The sequence below is a fragment of the Phyllostomus discolor genome, chromosome X (genome assembly GCF_004126475.2).
Source record: "Phyllostomus discolor isolate MPI-MPIP mPhyDis1 chromosome X, mPhyDis1.pri.v3, whole genome shotgun sequence".
Classification (NCBI taxonomy): domain Eukaryota; kingdom Metazoa; phylum Chordata; class Mammalia; order Chiroptera; family Phyllostomidae; genus Phyllostomus; species Phyllostomus discolor.
The window spans coordinates 15,632,904-15,653,960 of NC_050198.1; the positions used below are offsets into that span (position 1 = coordinate 15,632,904).

General features: G+C 45.1%; 2 protein-coding genes across 2 annotated transcripts; both read left to right on the forward strand.

Annotated features, from left to right (window-relative positions):
• The first annotated feature begins 401 nt into the window (after positions 1-401).
• Positions 402-1,445, forward strand: LOC114505614 (melanoma-associated antigen B2-like). The gene has a single exon (XM_028523432.1). The coding sequence runs from the start codon at positions 402-404 to the stop codon at positions 1,443-1,445; it is 1,044 nt and encodes a 347-aa protein (XP_028379233.1).
• Positions 1,446-11,120: 9,675 nt separating this feature from the next.
• Positions 11,121-12,152, forward strand: LOC114505615 (melanoma-associated antigen B2-like). The gene has a single exon (XM_028523433.1). It carries the CDS (start codon positions 11,121-11,123, stop codon positions 12,150-12,152), a length of 1,032 nt encoding a protein of 343 aa, XP_028379234.1.
• Positions 12,153-21,057: the final 8,905 nt, after the last annotated feature.

Here is a 21,057-nt window from a genome sequence, read left to right on the forward strand (position 1 = left end):
GCAAAGGGGAAGGTGCCCGGCCTCTGGCCATGGTTGACGTGATAATATGGAAGATGAACTGAGAGGATCCCACATGCCGGAACAAAGAGGGCTACACTGACATCACCTGCTGTTACTTGGGCAAAGTCAGGCAGGGCTGGTAGGATGCAGCATGAACCTCTCTCTAAAGGTTCTACAGTCCCTGTATGGGATTCTCAGTGGATAGACTGACCAGGAAAACAGGAATCTTGTCACTTTTTAGAGTAGCACCCTCAAGGGGGCCTGCAGAGGCAGCCTTCAATAAAGCCAAGGTGGAATCTACCTGTTGAAGGTGCTCACATCCTCTCTTTCTCCATCCACCAGGTGCCCAAGTCACCTTTCTTGGCCCACACTCCTGTCTGCTGTCCTGACCCACATTCATCATGCCTCGTGGTCACAAGAGTAAGCTCCGTGCTCGTGAGAGGCGTCACCAAAACAAAGCTGAGGCCCAAAGTCTTAAGAGTGCTCAGGCCACTGCAGGAGAGGAAGAAGAGGCTGCTTGCTCCTCCTCTCCTGTTCTGTGGGATGGTCCCTCGACCTCCACTGGTGCTGGCCCCCTCCAGGCATCTCCGGGTGCCCCAGCCACCAGCAGTACCACTGCAGGTGTGTCATACGAAAGATCTGCTGGAAAAGCCAAAGGCCGTGCTCGGAAAAGTAAAAATTCCTCTGGGGCCTCAACTTTTACAAAGAAACCTGGCCTGAATATTTTATCTCAGAAAGCAAATAAGTTGGTTCAGTATCTACTGAATCAGTACAAAAAGAAGGAGCCCATTAGAAAGGCAGACATGCTGAAGATAGTCCACAAATGGTACAGGAAGGACTTTTCTGAAGTTCTCAGGAAGGCAACTGACCTAATGGATCTGGTGTATGGTCTAGAAGTGAAAGAGGTCAAGCCCAATGGTAACTTCTACACTCTTGTCCACAATCAAGATGACACCGATGATGGGAGTCTGAGCACAGTTTGGAGATTTCCCATTAAGGGGATTCTGATGCCTCTCCTGAGTATGATCTTCTTGAATGGCTACCGCGCCCCTGAGGAGGAGGTCTGGAAATTCCTGAATATGATGGGTGTCTATGCTGGAGAAATTCACTTCATTTTTGGGGAACCCAGGAAGCTTATCACTCAAGATTTGGTGCAGAAAGAATACCTGGTGTACCAGCAGGTGCCCAACAGCGATCCTCCACGCTATGAGTTCCTGTGGGGTCCAAGAGCCCACGCTGAGACAAGCAAGATGAAAGTCCTTGAGTTTTTGGCCAAGCTCAATGATAGTGAGCCCACAGCCTTCCCATGTGTTTATCAAGAGGCTTTGAGAGACGAGGAAGAGAGAGCCCAAGCCAGGGCCCAAGCTGAACCCAGGGCTGGCAGTCCTTCAAAGGCCGGTGGGCACCCTACAGCCACATCCAGCCACGACCCTCACCCTGAGTGAATTCGAGGTGGGGTCTTCACTCTTTAGTTGAGAAGGCCTGTTAGGCAGTTGCCTGATATGCAGAATAACTTGTTGACTTATCTTGGTGTTTATGTTGAATGTTTCAGTAGTGTTCCTTCGGACAGAATGTTCTTGTAGATTCAGAACACAGGCTTATGAAGGCCATGGAACTCACAGTAACTGCTCTTTATCAGATTAGTAGTGTGATGTTTATTTTTTGTTTCTTTTTCTTTTTTGGAAATACAGATTGGCAATCCTTTTATCGCTTTTGTGATACAGAACAGGATAACTTGACTTTAGCATAAGAATCTCTTTCCAGGTCAGCAGGAAGTTTGCACTAACATAGTTGGGAGCAGTAGATAGGTGAATATATAGGTGAATAGACAGATGAAGTAAAAGTTGGCCACATTAAAGAAATTTTAATTACAGTTGTCATACAATATTATACTAGTGCCAGGTGTGGAACATATTAATTAGACATTTATGTGACTTACAAAGTGCTCATTGCAATAAGTTTACTACCCATATGAACCATATGTACTTATTACAATGTTATTTACTATTTTACCTATGCTGTGCCCAGCATGATCTGTTACAGCCAAACATGGACACAGGCTACATGTACATCTGCAGACGAATGAATAAAGAAGATGTGGTACATGTATAAAATTGATCATTTCTTGTTCTCCTCACTGGATTTAGTCATTTGTTGTATAAACTGTAAAGATATGCACCTAGATTTGCTTATGTTTTTCAAGAATGTTTGATAATATAAATGATGATGAATCAGACCTCTTGGTTCACGGTTTTTATTTGACGTAGTCACTAATGGAACATCAGCTCTTTGGAAGTCTTCATGCTTGCACCAGAGATGTTTTCTTTTAAAGATTTTATTTATCTTTAGAGAGAGGAGAGGGGAAGAAGAAAGAGAGGGAGAGAAACATCAATGTACGGTTGCCTCTAACATTGCTTCCAACCGGGGATCTGGCCCACAAACCTGGCATGTGCCCCGACTGGGAATCAAACCGGTGACCCTTTGGTTCTCTGGCTGGCACTCCATCCACTGAGGCACACCATCCAGGGTTGCACTGGGGATGTTTATGCAAAGATGACCCTGCCCGTGCCTGTGCAATTATAGATTGTAGGAGAAGCTATCATTACCAAAGAGGGTGAGAATCTCACAACTCCACAAGGAACAAGAAAAAAGGCAAGTAAAAAGGGGGAGGGATATGGCAGATTACTTAGATTTCGTCACTAAGCAGAATTTCATGCCATTGGCAGGTCAATGGGTGAATCAGGAGTACCTGCACTTGTTTCTGTCACCCTGAGTGAGGCCTGAGGTGGAGTCTTCACGCTGGTTGGAAATGCCTGTTGGCCAGTATCCCTGATGTGCATGGACATTGTGCCGACTTCTATTTTGAGTTAATTTCCAAGTAGTGTTCTATCAGCATAACGCCTATTTCGGTTCAGAAGATAAGTGTATGAAGGACAGGGATAGCACACTTATTATTCTCTATATCAGATTGAGGAGTGAGAGTTGTGTGTTTTGAAATACACATAGAAAGTCCTTAAATCACTTTTGTGGTTCTGAAGAAGACAGCATGGCATTCCATTGGGGGTATGTTTGTTAATGTTAAAAAAAAACTCAAACAAATAGATCTGATGAGAACATAGAGTGGTAGAAGAAATGTAAAAGTTGGTCAGTTATGGATTTGCCTAATCCATTCAGTCTTTCTGTTCTTAACTTTAAAAGTTAAATACCTGGATATCTTTAGATTATTCAAAAGTGAATGAGTTTAGGGGAATGTGAATTGATAAAGCCAATAGGGAAGAGAATACAGAGATGCCCCCAAAAGTAAAAAATTGAACTACCATGTTCTGCAGCCATTCCACCATTGGGTACTTAGGTAAAGGGAATCCCTAACATGAAGGAATAGAAGTACACCCATGTTCATTGAAACAGTATTCACAGTAGCCACAACATGGAAGCAACCTCAGCAACCATTAATGAATGAATGTGTAAAGGCAGTGTGATACACAAACACTCACCCACTCAGGGAAAAAGATACATCACTCATCCATAAAAAAGGAAGAATTCTTGGTATTGGTAAGAGCACGTGCTTGGTCAAAGAAGGGGTAATGTTCAAATGGTGGTCTTTCATTAGAAACTTTTCAAAAGACAGACAAATACTATGTAGTGTCACTTACATGTGAAATCTTTAAAACACATATACTGATAAATTAACTCACAAATTGAAGAGATTGGTGCTTGCCAAGGTGGGGAGTGGAAGGTAGGTGAAATTGGTGGGTGGTCAAATGATACAAATTTTCCATTATATAATAAGTAGCCCCTGCAGATGCAACACACAGGATGAAAACTAACAGTTAATACTATATTAGATATGAAAATATAACCAAGACATTATACCTTAAATGTTCTAATTATGTGATAGAAAATAAAAAGCTCTGGCTAGTGTGGCTGAAGTGGAATGAGCATCAGACCAGGAAAAATAGGGTCACTGGTTTCATGCCCAGAAATGACACATGCCTGGTTTGCATGCCAGGAAGTTTGGGGTACAAGGGAAACAACCACATGGTGATGTCTCTCTCCCTCTCTTTCTATGTTCCTTCTGTGTGTATAAATAAATAAAATCATTTTTTAAAAAGAAGAAGAAAGAATCTGCAGGTGGAATTTCTTCAGTACATATGTTAAAATACTTTACTTTTGACAAAATGCCAGTGTTTTGTACATTCTACCTACAAACATTTAGTACCTCACAGTTCCATAGGACAGAAGTTGGGTGTGGAGTCACTGGGATCCCTAGTTCAAAAATCTTACAACTCTGCAATCATTGTTCCTGGTGGCTTTGTTCTCATGTGGAGCTCAGGAGCTCCTTCCAATCCACACATTTTGGTGGGAGCAGAATTCAGTTACCAGCAATTGAAGCACTAAGGTTCCCATTTGTGAGCATGCTATGGGCTAGAGATCATTCTCAGGTCTCTCTTAGGTCTTTGCTATGCTGTGCAGCTCCTTCCATCTTCAAAGCTGGCCAGGAGAACCTCCCTCTCATCCTTTGGATTTCTCTCCCCAAGAAAAGCTCCATCTGATTCAAGGATTCACCTCATTCATTAGGTGTGGCTCATGGAGGATAATCTCCCTACTTTAAGAATAGCAGATTTGGAAACTCCATTATGTCACCTAAATCCCTCATAGCAGCACCTAGATTAGTGTTGGATGGATTAACTGGAAGAAGGTGTTTGTACACCAGGAATCAGGAATCCAGGAGGTCATCTTGGAATTCAGACTGCCTGTGTCCTTGCGTATTTTGGTTATGTTTGTAATTAAGAGCTTCAATCTTTAAAGGTACAGAAAAGGATAAATATTGTTATTTTGTCTGCCTCACAATAGTTTGAGGGCTGAGGGTGACATAGATGTGACAAGATTAGCTGTGTGTTGATATTGCTGAAGCTGGGAAGTGAGTACCTGGAGCACCGATTACATTATACGCTCACTGCTGCAAATGTCCTCATTTCTTCATACAAATTATCCAGAGCATACATGTGAAGTAAAACAAAACTTCCAAAAAATTTTTAAAGACTTTATTTATTTTTAGAGAGAAGTGAATGGAGGGAGAGAATCTCCCTCCTGAGGATTGGTCGCCTCTCATGCAGCCTCCACTGGGGACTGGCCTTGAAACCCAAGTATGTGCCCTAGACTGGGAATAAAACCTGCAACCCTTCAGTTCACAGGCTGTCACTCCATCCACTGAGCAACACGAGCCAGGGCCAACACGTCCAAAATTTCTAATAAAACAAGTATAACATAACATAGACATGTTAAAAGCAGCTCCAAATCACTTAATTTATTATTGTATTACTGAAGAATATTACTTATTTCCCACATTACTTAAGAACATTGTTGCAAACATTCTCAAAATGTTAACTTAAACCTGATAATATGCAACAAAAGTAAATATTCATTTATTGGTGACACACTATTCCACTGACCCTGGGTAAGGGGAAAGCTTCCCCTTAAGGATTACACTCAAGCAGATAAAAACATATACATGTTCATGTATGGATTGATTGAAAAACATGTGGTATATCCACACTGAGTCAGAGCTTCAGCCCGGGTTCCCCTACTGCAGCCATGGCCAGTTTGCTGTCCAAGGCATGTCCCGCAACTCCTCCCATCCCTAGTGAGGTCTGAGACAGAGTCTTCACTTTGTGGTTGAAGAAAGCAGCCAGTCTTCTAACTACTGAGGAGCCAACACTGGGCTCCTGCAAACACAGGACATACTCTGTCCTTCTACAGTATGGGGACATTGGAGATTGATCTTTTGTTTTTTCTATAGTAAATGTTCTTCCTTTAAATTAGTGGCTATTTACCTCCAGTACCGAAGATTATGAGTGATGTGGATCACACATTTATTACAGACTTGTAAGTTGAAATATAATTCTGGGATTGTGTAAAAATTGAAAATCTTTGGATCATTCCTGTGATTTGGACCAAGATACTATAATATTGGAATATGGATTTTTTTTCAAATGGAGAGGGGTTGTTACCACACAGTAAAGACTGTGTCACCATTCGTGTGGAAAAAAAAAATGTAAAACGTTTTCCATTCTTCCTTACTCTCCTTCCTTTAAGTTCTTTATAAATTGAAGAATATGGATATGGATTAGCTCAGCTAACTGAAAGATATTAGAGAAATTAAATCATAGTACAATTGACTTCTTGTACACTTGCTCTTTACAAATCCAAATATTAATTCAGCAAATGCTCTTTGGAAGGCACCATAATATAGGGGATGCTAGGAGAAATGGACCCTGCCTTCACTGCCCATAGGATTTTAAAGTTTAAGAGCAGTTTTCATATTAGATGGAAAAGTTCTCCATGACGTCTAGAGAACCAGTAAAATTAAGGGGAAGAAATGGGACCTGAGGTTCCTGATTGCACGTCTTGTAGAGAAGACATTCAGGACTGCAGATAAATAGTAGGAAAGTGAAATTGATGCAGTGGGTGGTAATGTGAAGGTCACAGCAGGGTGGGCTAGATAAGGCTGTGATGATGGTGGGAAGGGGCCAGACCCACAGATAGTGGGTCTCAGAGTTGAACAGCTTAGACCTGGAATGACAAGTTACCCTTACCAATTATTTTGGAATTTTCTTACTAGCCAATATCTTCTATTTTCTTTTTTTAATTTTTAAAACTTTTTCTGTCCCTGGCTGGTGTAGCTCAGTGGATTGAGCCCGGGCTGGGAACCAAAGTGTCCCAGGTTAAATTCCCAGCCAGGGTACATTCCTGGGTTGCAGGCCATAACCCCCAGCAACCACACATTGATGTTTCTCTCTCTCTCTATCTCCCTCCCTTCCCTCCCTAAAAAAAAATAAATAAAAATCTTAAAAAAAAACAAAAAACTTTTTCTTATTGCTGTAGAATTACAGTTGTCCCCATATCCCTACTGTTGCTCTCCTCTGTCCCGCCCACTCCCCTACCCCCTCAGCCAGTCCCCAGCCTGTTGACCATTACCGTGGATCCTTTCTACATGTACCTTGGCTAGAGGCTCCCCTTTCTCTCGCCTGGTCTCCCTCCCTCCCTCCCCTCTGCTCACTGACAGTTTATTCCTTATCTCCAGGTCTCTGCTTCTATTTTGCTTGTTTGTTTGTTTGTTTGTTTCAGAATCATGAGTAGACCAGAGAGAATCTCCACATGGGACAGGGAAAGGATGCATCCTGTGCTCCTATTCCTCTGTATGTGACCACAGTGCACAGACAAGTATGCACTTCAACACCAGGGAGGATCTGTGAAGTAAGGGAGATGGTGTGTGATGGAAACTCAGGAGCCATCAGGTTGGCACCCTTTGCAGTGTGTTGTACTAGAGTGCCACATATTTGCTGATATCTACTGAATACTTTTTATTCCTTTAAGGTGAGCGGTATTTTCTGGGGTGGAAATAATCATAATCATAGACATAACAAATATTGTGCAAAATCTCAATGAATTCCAGGCACTATGCACATTTTCACACACAATGAACACAATCCATGAACCCAACCAGAGAGGGCTTTTAAAAAAAGACTATGACGCCCTGGCTGGCGTAGCTCAGTGGATTGAGCGCAGGCTATGAACTAAAGTGTCGCAGGTTCGAATCCCAGTCACGGTACATGCCTGGGTTGCAGGTCATGACCCGCACCAACCACACATTGAGTTTCTCTTTCTCTCTCTCTGTCTATCTCCCACCCTTCCCTCTCTAAAAACAAATAAATAAAATCTTTTTAAAAAATACCATGACAAATGCAGAATCTGAGGCCCATACACAGCAGCTAAGTGACAGCACTGGGACTAGAACCCCTAGACTGCATTTGTCCAGAGCTTCCAGGAGAGCACTCTTTCCAGCTGACCACAAGTCAGTTAATTCACTTATGTCTACTACCCCAAAGCACAGCTCAAGTGATAAAACAGAAGACCTTGTGACCAAAACACTGGATGGACTACATAACAAGAGCAGTTAGAATATCCACATAAACAAGAGATATGAATAAAGCAGACATGGTACTTAGTGCCAGTATGATCAGCTACATATGCAATATCAGATAGTGTCAAAACATCAGTCAGGGATCACACATCAGGCTCCATCCTTCTATGCTCCCTAAGCCAGGCTCATGAAAAGGAAGAATGTATCAGCTTTCTTTTCTCGGACAGCACAGCACATGGGCTCTGATACGAGCTGCAGTTTCCTAATGTTACATCACTCATGGAGGGAACCCATTTTCTGCACCTTTGCAGGAAGTAGAATATACAAGTACTGGGAGGGAGGTGTCACCACCCAGGAAGCCATTAATCAGAAGACAGGTGCCAAGATGAGGACTCCCATGACTGAGGAATGAGAAAGCAATCACACCAAATTAAGTGTATTAAACAAAATTATAAGGAGGGTATCTCGGTTTCGTAGGAGTCCAAGGCTCTGACAGATATAGTGAGGATCCTGCCTGGGAAGAGTAGAGGCAATCAGCCAGAATACTAAGTCCTAGAGTCGAACCCTCATTGTCTCACCTTGGAGGCCTCCGACGACAATGATCGTATGAGGATGACCTTGATTTCCAACATGGAATTCCCAGAAAAGTGGGATATTAATGTAACATGAGCAGAGTCAATAAAGCAAAGGCCAAAGTTACAGGACTGTTCATGTGTCAAAGTGAGGACCCCAAAGTGAACTAAGGGTAGAACCCAGAGCATGAAAAGGAGGTCTCACAAAGTCTCTTGTGCTATCATTCCTGGGAAGCCCCTGGCAGAGATATCAGGCCGGACAGCCTCAAGGAGGTCTGCACCTTGGTGTAATGCAGACAATTTTCATCTGGAAGAAGGAATGACTGGGTCTCTAACAGGAATCCGTCTATATGAGTATCCTGAGTATGATGAGGGGCTGCACCAAAAAATAAAAAAAAAAACACAGGGGAGTCACATAAAAACAAGGACTTTCCATAGCCTTGGGGAACCCAGAAGGGCTACCACTGAGTGTCCACGCTTTCCACGGAGGTGGTCTCAGGGAGGGAAGAGCCTTGCTTAACAGGATCCAAGCCCAGTGTTCCAGAGACAAGAATCTTGAACAGAGGCGAGGCAAGTACACTCTGTGCTAAAAGGGAGGATCACCCTGGCAACCCCAGAGCCTGGCTGTGTGCCCACCCTTGGTCTGGCCCGCAAGGCCCAGGGCCCACATCAGAAGCTGTCCACCAAACTGCCACATGGAACTCAGAAAAGTGAGCACTTGGTGTGCAGCCGGGACCACCCATGTCACTAGAGGGACAAGCCGAGACTCTGACCACACAAAAACACAGACACTGAGTGAGGACTTAGGGCCCACCCACTCCTAAGCAGTGGGGTCCACCATATTTACCTGGGACTCTCAGTTATCAGGCACCCGGGACAGCCCGCGCCAGTTAGGACCCACCCACTTCCGCCTGGGGCAAGGGCCTTTCCTGGTGCACTCTGCTGGCGCCTTTCCGGCTCAGGCCAGATTCGCAGACTTTGCCTCCCGTCCTGGTGACCACCTACAGTGGGACCTTCGGAAATCCCAGCTCTCCCAGAGCGAAGGTGAGCTCACCCCCCATCCCTGCCCTGGGGTCAAGCTCCGAGAGGCCCGAGGACAGCCGTGGGGCTGAATTCGGCCTCGAATGTGTTAGTGAGAAGGCCGTCCCTGCCCTGAGGGTATAGTCTGATTCTGCAGAAGGGCGACATGCAGCAGTGAACTGCTTTCAAGATGAGGGCCTGAGTGCTTAAGAGTCCACCTCTGCCCAGAAAAGTGGGCCACACAGAGCCGCAACCTGGCCCTCACCTCCAGCAGCCTCCAGACGTAGGAAACAGACAATAAGCAAAGTAACTTTCTCTCTAGGGTAGCTAAGGGAGACCAGGGCTGCACCCACCAGCAACCAAACTCAAGAAAGGAAGCCCGGGGAGAGCTCGCAGGCTGAGCTGGGCCCTCATTTCCTCTGGCGGTGGTCTCAGGGGGGTGAGGGCCTTGGTTTATTGGACAAAGTCCAAATGAGAAAAGGGGGGCGAGTCCCAGGTGGGATTTAGGGTTGTGGAACTGATGAGGAGCGGGGAGCCCGCCCAGGAAGTAGGGGTCCACCTGAAGTCTCCGGGGCTGTTCTCAGACCTTGAAGATGGGGCATATCGCCATGTTGAGTTGCACTCCCTTCTTCCCAGAGCATCGCTGGGAGGAGACAGATTAGGTCAAAATAGCGATCTCCCGGCATGAGTGGCAGGACTTCACATTATGCCGGGTATCTCAGAAAGACCATTGTGGACTTTGGCGATGTGCTGCACCGTATCAATGGGGCCCACACAGTGTCCTTTGCATTTTCCGTGCTGGCGGCTCTCTAGCATAGATTTCAGTCTGGAGTGCCCATCTGTCTTCACTAAAGGGAAAAGGGGTAGTGAGAGGGGTGGTCCCATATTATCAAAGGGAAATTGCAACCTAAGGAGGAGACAAATTTAGAATTTGAATTGTGATTCTGTTTGGAACAGCTACCATGGGAAATTCGCTAGCACACAACAGCCCCCACCCACTCCTGGGCGATGTGCTTTGGTTACATAAGGTCCACTTCATATCCTCTTGTTGCGTCTCAGGGAGGTTGCAGTTTCCTATGAGCAGTTCTCCTCCAGGAGTCCACTTGAGGAATATGCAGAGGGCTCAAGCAACCAAGCAACCAACCCCCCAAATAGAGGACATCAAAGCCTCCATCCCTATCTTTAGCTATCAGCCCAGGATAGCTCAGAGATGGGCAGTCAGGTTGAGTTTCCCTGCATTTCTTCGTATCAGACCTAAGGGAGTTAAGATCCTTAGTAAGTCTAGCCACCATTGAAAGAGAAGGCAGAGGTGCCAGTCCTCACAAGGAGGCAAACTGAGCAGCTTGACTGACAACTGATGATACTCACGAATTCAGGAGACAAAGGAGCCAACCAAACTCTGGGCACCGGGTGTCCTCTGACAGGCAGGTAGACTGAGGCTCCGTTTGTGGGTCCCAGGGAGTGTTGAGGTGTCAATGTCAGAGTAGCAGAGGGGAATGAGCCTGCCGAAGGTGCTCCCATCCTCTCTTTCTCCATCCACCAGGTGCCCAGATCACCTTTTTGTTGGCCCACACTCTTGTTGGCTTTCCTGAAAATCACCCCTCATGCCTCGTGGTCACAAGAGTAAGCTCCGCGCTCGGGAGAAACGTCGCCAAAACAGAGCTGAGGCACAAAGTCTTAAGAGTGCCGAGGCCGCTACAGGAGAAGATGCAGAGGCTGCTTGCTCCTCCTCTTCAGTTCTGGCAGGTGCTCCCTCAAATGCCACTGGTGCTGGTCCTCTCCAGACACCTTCGAGTGCCCCAGCCACCACCAGTGCCACTGCAGGTGTTTCATGCAAAAGATCTGCTGGAAAAGCCAAAGGCCGTGTTTGCAAGAGTAAAAGTTCCTCCCAGGCCTCACCTTCCCCGGAAAGCTTTGCCCTAGATATCCTGACCCAGAAGGCCAGTCACTTGGTAGACTATCTTCTGAATCAGTATCAAATGAAGGAGCCCATTAGAAAGACAGACATGCTGAAGATAGTCCACAAATGGTACAGGAAGGACTTTTCTGAGATTCTGAAGATGGCCTCAGACCACATGGATCTGGTGTATGGTCTAGAACTGAAAGAAGTCAAGCCCAATGGTAACTTGTACACCCTCGTGCAAAATGAAGATGCCACCAGTGATGAGAGTGTGAGCAGAGCCTGGACTTTTCCTATCAAAGGGATTCTGATGCCTGTCCTGAGTGTGATCTTCTTGAATGGCAACCGCACCTCTGAGAAGGAGATCTGGGAATTCCTGAATATGATGGGCATCTATGATGGAAAGTCTCACTTCATTTTTGGAGACACCAGGAAGCTTATCACCCAAGATTTGGTGCAGGAAGAATACCTGGTGTACCAGCAGGTGCCCAACAGCGATCCTCCATGCTATGAGTTCCTGTGGGGTCCGAGAGCGCATGCTGAGACCAGCAAGATGAAAATCCTGGAGTTCGTGGCCAAGATGAATGATAGAGTCCCCACTTCCTTCCCAGCCTATTATGCAGAAGCTTTGAAAGATGAGGAAGAGCGAGCCCGAGCTGCACTCAAGGCTAGCAGTCCTTCCAAGGCCGGCAGTGACCCCAGACCTGCATCCAGCCACTACCCGCAGCCTGAGTGACATGGAGATGCAGTGTTCCCTCTTTGGTTGGAAAGGCCTGTTAAGCAGCTTCCTAATGTGCAGAATATCTTGTTAGCCACCTCTGGGGGGCGGGGGGTGGTATTGCGCATTTTCAAATGGTGTGTTTTTAAGCAGAACATTTCTTTAGATTCAGAATGTAAGTTTAAGAATGACAGGGATCACTCATTTATTGTCATGTAGCAGGTTAGCAGTACGCGTTTTTGTTTTTCAAATACAAATTGTGAATCCTTTAATCATTTTTGTGATCCAGAAGAAGGTAACATGGCTTTAGGGTAGGGATATCTTTAGCAATGTGAAGGGAGTTTACACTAACATAAGAGGCAACAGTAGATGGATATATAGAAGGGTAGATAAACTAAAAGTTGGCTGCTTGCTATAACCTTGTATTCGAATACAGTAGATACAGAATATTCTTTTAGATTCAAGTGTACAACATAGTGATTACACATTTATATAACTTACAAGGCATTCACACCCATGGGTCTACAGCCCATCTGAACCATATGTACTAATTACAATATTATTTACTGTATTAGCTGTGCTGTACCCAGCTGGTCTGTTACAGCCAAGGCAGGGACATAAACTGCATGTCCCATCTGTACATGAATGGGTAAAGAAGATGTGGTACATATATAAAACTGGTCACTGCTCATTTTCTTTACTATATTTACTCTTTTGTTGTGTAAGTGTAAAGCTGTGTACCTGGATTTGCTTCTGTTTTCAAATATGTTTGATAATATAAATGATAGTGAATCAGACCTCTTGGTTCATGGCTTTTATTTGACACACGCATTAATGGAGCATCAGCTCTTTGGAAGTCTTCGTGCCGGCACTGGGAGTGTTTAGGCAAAGGAGACCCTGCCTCTGCCCCTGTGGTTTGATTGTAGAAGCTGTCATTACTGAAGAGGATGAGATTCTCTCTACTTCTTAAGGAACAAGTGAAAAGTAAAGTGGAGCTCCAGGTAGTGTACTACCTAGCCTTTGTCGCTAAGCAGAATTTAGTGCCATTGGGAGGATAAGGGGTGACCCAGGGCCATACCCAGTCGCTTCTGTCACCCTGAGTGAGGTCTGAGGTGGAGTCTTCACATTGTGGTCAGAAATGCCTGTTGCCCAGTGTCCCTGATGTGCACAGACACCTCCATGACTCCTATTTTGAGGTAATTTTCACGTGGTGTTCTAGCAACAGAAAGTCTAGGGTCAGAAAGGAAGCCTATGAGTGACAAGGATCTCAGACCTGTTGTGTGTCAGAGTGAGAGTTTTGGTTTTTCAAATTCACCTTGAGAGTCCTTAAATCACTTTTGTGATCTTGAAGATGACAGCATGGAATTCCATTTGGGCTATGTTTGGTAATGTGGGAAAAACTAAAAAATAGATCTCATGAGAATATAGAGTGGTAGAAAATGTAAAAGTTGGTCAGTTATCGGTTTACCTCACTCCACTCAGTATTCCTTTTAACTTTAGAAGTTACATACCTGGATATCCTCAGATTATTAAAAATGAATGAGTTTAGGGGAAAGTAAACTGATTCAGCCACTATGGAAGACAGTAAAAGATGCCTCCAAAAGTTAAAAATTGAACCTCCGTGTTCTGCAGCCATTTGATTATTGGGTACTTAGGTAAATGGAATCCTTAATGTGAAGGGATAGAAGTATCCCCATGTTCATTGAAACAGTACTCACAGTTGCCACGACATGGAAACAACCTCAGTAAGCATTAATGAATGAATGTGTAAAGGCAGTGTGATACACACACTCACCCACTCAGGGAAGAAGATATATCAATCAGTCATAAAAGGGGATGAATTCCTGGTATTGGTGACTGCACGTGCTTGGTGAAAGAGGGTGAGCTTTTCAGATGGTGCTCTTTCATTAAAACTTTGGAAAGACAGACAAATACTGTGTAGTATCGCTTATAGGTAGAATCTTTAAAACACACACTGATAAGTTAACTCCCAGATTGAAGAGATTGATGTTTGCCCAGGGGGGTGGGTGGTGGGTGAAATTCCTGAAGGTGGCCAAAGATACAAACTTTCTGTTATACAATAAATAGCTCCTGGATATGCAATGTACAGGACGAAAACTAACAGTTAACAATACTGTATTAGATGTGAGAACATAGACAAGAGGGTATATCTAAATGATCTAATTACATGAAAGGAAATAAGAAGCTGTGGCTGGTGTGGCTCAGGGGAATGAGCTTCAGACCATGAAACAAAGGGCCGTAGTTTTTATTCCCAGTCAGGGCACATGCCTGGGTCACAGGCCAGGGCCCCGGTTGGGGTGCTGAAGAGGCAACCACACATGGATGTTTCTCTCCCTCTCTTTCTCTGCCCCTTTCTGTCTGTATAAATATATAAAATATTTTTTAAAAAGAAGAACAAAGAATCTATACATTATTTTTTCAGTGTACATATTATAATACTTTACTTTTGACAAATTGCCAGTATTTAACACATTCTCCCTACAGACATTTAGTACCTCACAGTTCCATAGGACAGAGGCTGGGTGTGGAGTCACTGGGATCCCTGCTTCAGAAGTCTTACAACTCTGCAATCATTCTTGCTGGTGGCTTTGTTCTCATGTGGAGCTCAGGAGCTCCTTCCAATGCCACACGTTTTGGTGGGAACAATCCAGCTACCAGGAATTCAAGCACTAAGGTTCCCATTTGTGAGCATGCTATGGGCTAGAGGTCATTCTCAGGTCTCTCTTAGGTCTTTGCTATGCTGTGCAGCTACTTCCATCTTCAAACCTGGCCAGAAGAACCTCCCTCTCATCCTTTGGATTTCTCTCCCTCAAAAAAGCCCCATCCAATTTAAGGATTCACCTCACTCGGTCTGGCTCCAGAGGATAATCTGCCTATTTTAAGAATATCAGATTTCAGACCTCCATTCCATCTGCCAAATCTCTCATAGCAGCACCTAGATAAGTGTTGGATGAATTAACTGGAAGAAGATGTTTGTACACCAGCAGTCAGGAATCCAGGAGGTCATCTTGGAATTCAGACTGCCTGTGTCCTTGAGGTATTTTGGTTATGTTTGTAATTAAGAGCTTCAACCTTTAAAGGTACAGAAAAGGATAAATATTGTTGTTTTGTTTGCCTCACAATAGTTTTAGGGCTGAGGGTGACATGGATGAGACCAGACTGGCCGTGTGTTGATATTGCTGAGGCTGGGAAATGAGTACCTAGAGCACTGGTTACATTATACTGTTACTACTACTGGAAATGTCCTCATTTCTTCATACAAATTATCCAGAACATGTGAAGTAAATCAAAACTACAAAACATTTTTTAAATATTTTATTTATTTAATTTTGAGGGAATGGAAGGGAGGGAGAGAGTAAGGAGACATCTATGTGTGGTTGGCTCTCATGCACACCTCACTGGGGACTGGCCTGCAACCCAGGCATGTGCCCTGATTGGGAATCAAACCTGGGACCCTTTGGTTCACAGGCCAGCACTCAATCCATGGAGCCACACCAACCAGAGCCAAAACATCCAAAATTTTAAATAAAACAAGTATAACATCATAATATAAGCTAATTGAAAGTAGCTCAGAATTACTTAATTTATTATTATATTATGTAAGAATATTACTTATTTCCCACATTACTTAAGATCATTGTTGCAAATATTCTCAAAATGTTAACTTATACTTGAAAATATGCAACAAAAGTAAACGTTGATTTGCTGGTGACACACTACTCCACTTTCGAAAACTTACCCTTAAGGCTTACACTCAAGCAGATAAAAACATATACATGTTCATGTATGGATTGATTGAAAAACATGTGGTATATCCACACTGAGTCAGAGCTTCAGCCGGGGTTCCCCTACTGCAGCTATGGCCAGTTTGCTGTCCAAGGCATGTCCTGCAACTCCTCCCATCCCTAGTGAGGTCTGAGACAGAGTCTTCACTTTGTGGTTGAAGAAAGCAGCCAGTCTTCTAACTACTGAGAAGCCAACACTGGGCTCCTGCAAACACAGGGCATACTCTGCCCTTCTACAGTATGGGGACATTGGAGATTGATCTTTTGTTTTTTTCTATAGTAAATGTTCTTCCTTTAAATTAGTGGCTATTTAGCTCCAGTACCAAAGATTATGAGTAACCTGCTCACACACTTATTGGAGACTAGCCAGTTGAAAAAATAGGAATTCTGGTATTGTGTAAAAATTGAAAATCATTGCATCATTTTCTGTGATTTAAACCCAGATACTACAATATTGAAAAAAGGAATTAAAAAAAAAAAAAGACGATGAGGGGTTGTTACCACACTGTAAGCCTGCGTTATCAGGAGAATGGGAAAAAAATGTAAAACGTTTTCAATTCTTCCTTTGTTTTCTTCCTTTTAGGTTCTTTGTAACTTTGAGGTACACGCAAGTGGATTAGCTCAGCTAACTGAAAGATACTAGAGAAATTATGTCATAGTACAATTGACTTCTTGTACACTTGCTCTTCACAAACCTAAACATTAATTCCGCATCTGCTCTTTGGAAGGCACCATACTATTGGGGATACTATGAGAAATTGACCCTGCCTTCGCTGCCCATAGGATTTTAAAGTCTAAGAACAGTTTTCATGTAAAGTAGGTGGTCAAATTCTCCATGACGTCTTAAAGACCAGTAAAATTAAAGGGTCAGAAATGGGGCCTGAGGTTCCTGATTTCTGGTCTAGTAGAGCAGCCATTCAGCACTGCAGTTAAACATTAAGAAAGTGAAATTCATGCAGTGGGTGGTAATGTGAAGGTCACAGCAGGGTGGGCTAGATGAGGCTGTGATCATGGTGGGAAGGGGCCAGGCCCTCAGATAAAGGGTCTCAGAATTGAAAGGCTTACACCTGGAATGACAAGCTACGCTTACCAGTTCTTTTGGAATTTCCTTACTAGCCAATATATTTTCTTTTTTTAAATTTAAAGCTTTTTCTCATTGTTGTAGAATTACAGTTGTCCCCATATCCCTACTGTTGCTCTCCTCTGTCCCGCCCACTCCCCTACCCCCTCAGCCAATTCCCAGCCTGTTGTCCATTACCGTGGATCCTTTCTACATGTACCTTGGCTAGAGGCTCCCCTTTCTCTTGCCTGATCTCCCTCCCTCCCTCCCCTCTGCTCACTGACAGATTGTTCCTAATGCCCACGTCCCTGGTTCTATGTTGCTTGCTCGTTTGTCTTGGAATTATGAGTAGACCAGAGAGAACCTCCACATGGGACAGGGACAGGATGCATCCTGTGCTCCTATCCCTCTGCAGGTGACCACAGTGCACAGACCAGTATGCACTTCAACACCAGGGAGGATCTGTGAAGTAAGGGAGATGGTGTGTGATGGAAACTCAGGAGCCATCAGGTTGGCACCCTTTGCAGTGTGTTGTACTAGAGTGCCACATATTTGCTGATATCTACTGAATACTTTTTATTCTTTTAAGATGAGTGATATTTTCTGAGGTGGAAATAGTCATAATCACAGACATAACAAATATTGTGCAAAATCTCAATGAATTCCAGGCACTGTGCACATTTTCACACACACTGAACACAATCCATGAACCTACCAGAGAGGGCTTTAAAACACCTCATGACAAATGCAGAACCTGAGACTCATACACAGCAAATAAGGGACAGCACTGGGACTAGAACCCCTAGACTGCATTTGTCCAGAGCTTCCAGGAGAGCACTCTTTCCAGCTGACCACAAGTCAGTTAATTCACTTATGTCTACTACCCCAAAGCACAGCTCAAGTGATAAAACAGAGGACCTTGTGACCAAAACACTGGATGGACTACATAACAAGAGCAGTTAGAATACCCACATAAACAAGAGATATGAATAAAGGAGACATGGTACTTAGTGCCAGTATGATCCGCTACATATGCAACATCAGATAGTGTCAAAACATCAGTCAGGGATCACACACATCAGGCTCTATCCTTCTATGCTCCCTAAGCCAGGCTCATGAAAAGAAAGAATGTATCAGCTTTCTTTTCTCGGACAGCACAGCACATAGGCTCTGATATGTGCTGCAGTTTCCTAATGCTACATCACTCATGGAGGGGACCCATTTTCTGCACCTTTGCAGGAAGTAGAATATACAAGTACTGGGAGGGAGGTGTCACCACCCAGGAAGCCATTAATCAGAAGACAGGTGCTAAGATGAGGACTCCCATGACTGAGGAATGAGAAAGCAATCACACCAATTTAAGTGTAGTAAAGAAAATTGTAAGGAGAGTATCTCAGTTTCATGGGAGTCCAAGGCTCTGACAGATATAGTGAGGATCCTACCTGGGAAGAGTAGAGGCAATCAGACAGAACACTAAGTCCTAGACTTGCACCCTCGTTTTCTCTCCTTAGAGGTCTTGGTGTGAGCATGACCTTGATTTCCAACATGAAATTCCCAGAAAAGTGGGATATTAATGCAACATGAGCAGAATCAAGAAAGCAAAGGCCAAAGTTACAGGACTGTTCATCTGTCAAAGTAAGGACCTTGAAGTGGAGTAAGGGTAGCACCCACAGCATGAAAAAGTAGTTTCAGAAAAATCTCCTTTGCTGTCATTCCTGGGAAGTCCTGGGCAGAGATTTCAGGCTGATTGAAGCCTGGGAATTGTCAGGGACATGAGCACCTCAGTGAAATATAGGCAGTTTTCATCTGGCAAAGGGAGTGACTAGGTCTCTAACAGGAATCCATGTATGCCAATAGCCTGAGTGATATGCGGAGTGGCGCCCAAAAACACATGAGCCACAAAAAGTTCAGGATTTTCTATGGCACTAGGGAACTCAGAAGCGCTACACAACTGAGAAGCCCACTCCTTCTATGTGGGCGGGAGGTCTAAGGCATGCAAAGGCCTTGCCTAATAGGATCGGACCCCAGTGCTGCAAAGACTAGAGTCTTGCACATAGGCGAGGCAAAGAGAGGACATTCAGTCCTAAATGAATAGACACCCCGATGAAGGGGGATCCTTGCTGGCTGCAACCCCTAAGGTCAGAACTGTAAGGCCCAGAGTGCACATAAGAAGCTGTCTGCCCCAATTGCCACACTAGAACTCAGAAAGTTAAGCATTTGATTTGTGGCCAAGACCACCTAGCTCACTAGAAGGACAAGGCGAGGTTCAGAAACACATAAGTGTGGACCATGAGTGAGGGGCTAGGGCCGACAGAGTCCTAAGCAATGGGGTCTGGCAAAGAACAACGCGTCCCACAATTCTCCGGCACCCGGGACAGCCCTACCAGTTAGGACCCACCCACTTCCGGTTGATGGCGAGGACCTTTTCAGGCCCACTCAGCCATCAGCTTTCCGGCTGAGGGCGGATTCCCAGGACTAGCCTCGAGTGAAGGGGAGGACAGTGGGGGGAACCTGCACAAATCACAGCACTCCCAGAGCAAAGGTGAGCCCACCCTCCAGCCCTGCCTTGCTGCCAGGCTCTGAGAGGCCCCAAGGAAGCCATCGGGCTGAATTTGGCCTCGAATGTGTTAGTGAGAGGGCCGTCTCTGCTCTCTGGGTGTACCCTGAGTCCGCAAACGGACGACCTGTAGATCCACACTGCTTTCAAGATGAGGGCCTCAGTGCTGAAGAGCCGAGCTTAGTACACAAAACAGCTGCCACACAGAACAGCATCCCAGCCATCAGCCATAGGAGGCGCCAGGCAGAGTAGGCAGATGAAAAAGCAAAGTATCATCCCTTCTAGCGGTAACTGAGGGAGGTGAGGGCTGCGCCCGCCACCTCACAAACTCAAGAAAGGAGGCCTGAACTGAGTTGGCAGTTTGAACTGGGCCCTCATTTCCTCTGGGGTGGTCTCGGGGAGGTGAGGGCTCAGTTTAGAGGAGGAAGGCCAATTCAGAAAGGGAGAGCCAGTCTCTAAGGGGATTCAGGGTTGCGACAGTGTGGGGGATGGGGTACCATTCTCACAAAGTACAGGGTCCACCGGAAGTCCGGGCACTGTTTTCAGCCCTGGGATATTGGGCACGTTGCCGTGATGGTGATGAGTTGCACTCACTTCTTCCCAGGCCATCTCAGCGAGAGGACCAATCAGGTCAAAGTGGCATCCTCCCCTCATTGGTGGCAGGGTTTCATGCTATGCCATTTTTCGAGAGACCATTGATGACTGGGTATATGCTGCACTATACCAGTGAGACCACGGAGAATCCTCCCCATTTTCTTTGCCAGCAGACCTTAAGGATAAGTGTTGTGTGGGAGTGCGCATGAGTCAGCATTCAAGGGAAAGAGGGAAATGAGAGAAGTGGTCCCAGGTTGAGAGAGAGAAATCATGATCCGAGCAGACGTCAAATTTAGACCTTGAATTGGGATTCTGTTTGGATCTATCTCCCACAGGACCTCACCCTGCGTGTAGCAGTCCCCACTCTTGGGCGACCTATTTTGCTCACATAAGGTCAACTTCATGCCCTCTTTTTGGGTCTCAGGGCAGCTGGCTCTTACTGTGAGGAGTTGTCTACCATGGGCCCAGTTGAAGAATATGAGAGAAGTCTCAAGCAACCAGCCATCCCTGAATAAAGGGGACATCAAAACGTCCATCCCAACCTTTATGTATCAGCCCAGGATATCTTAGAGATGGGTTATCAGGTTGACCTTCCCCTGCATTTCTTTATATCAGGTCTGAGGGAGGTGAGACCCTTAGTCTGTAGGTCCAGCCACCAGTTAAAGAGAAGGGAGGTGCTAGGCCTCACAAAGAGCCAAGGTGAAGAGCTTGACTGACAACTGAGGGTCCACATGAACTCAGGAAACAAATGAGCCCTGCAAACTCTCGGCACTGGGTGTCATGTGGTACACAGGTGGACTGAGGCTCTGCTCCAGCTCCTCCAGCTCCTTCTCCTGGGTGTCAGTGAGTGTTGAGGGGTCAGCCTAGGAGTAGCAAAGGGGAAGGTGCCCGGCCTCTGGCCATGGT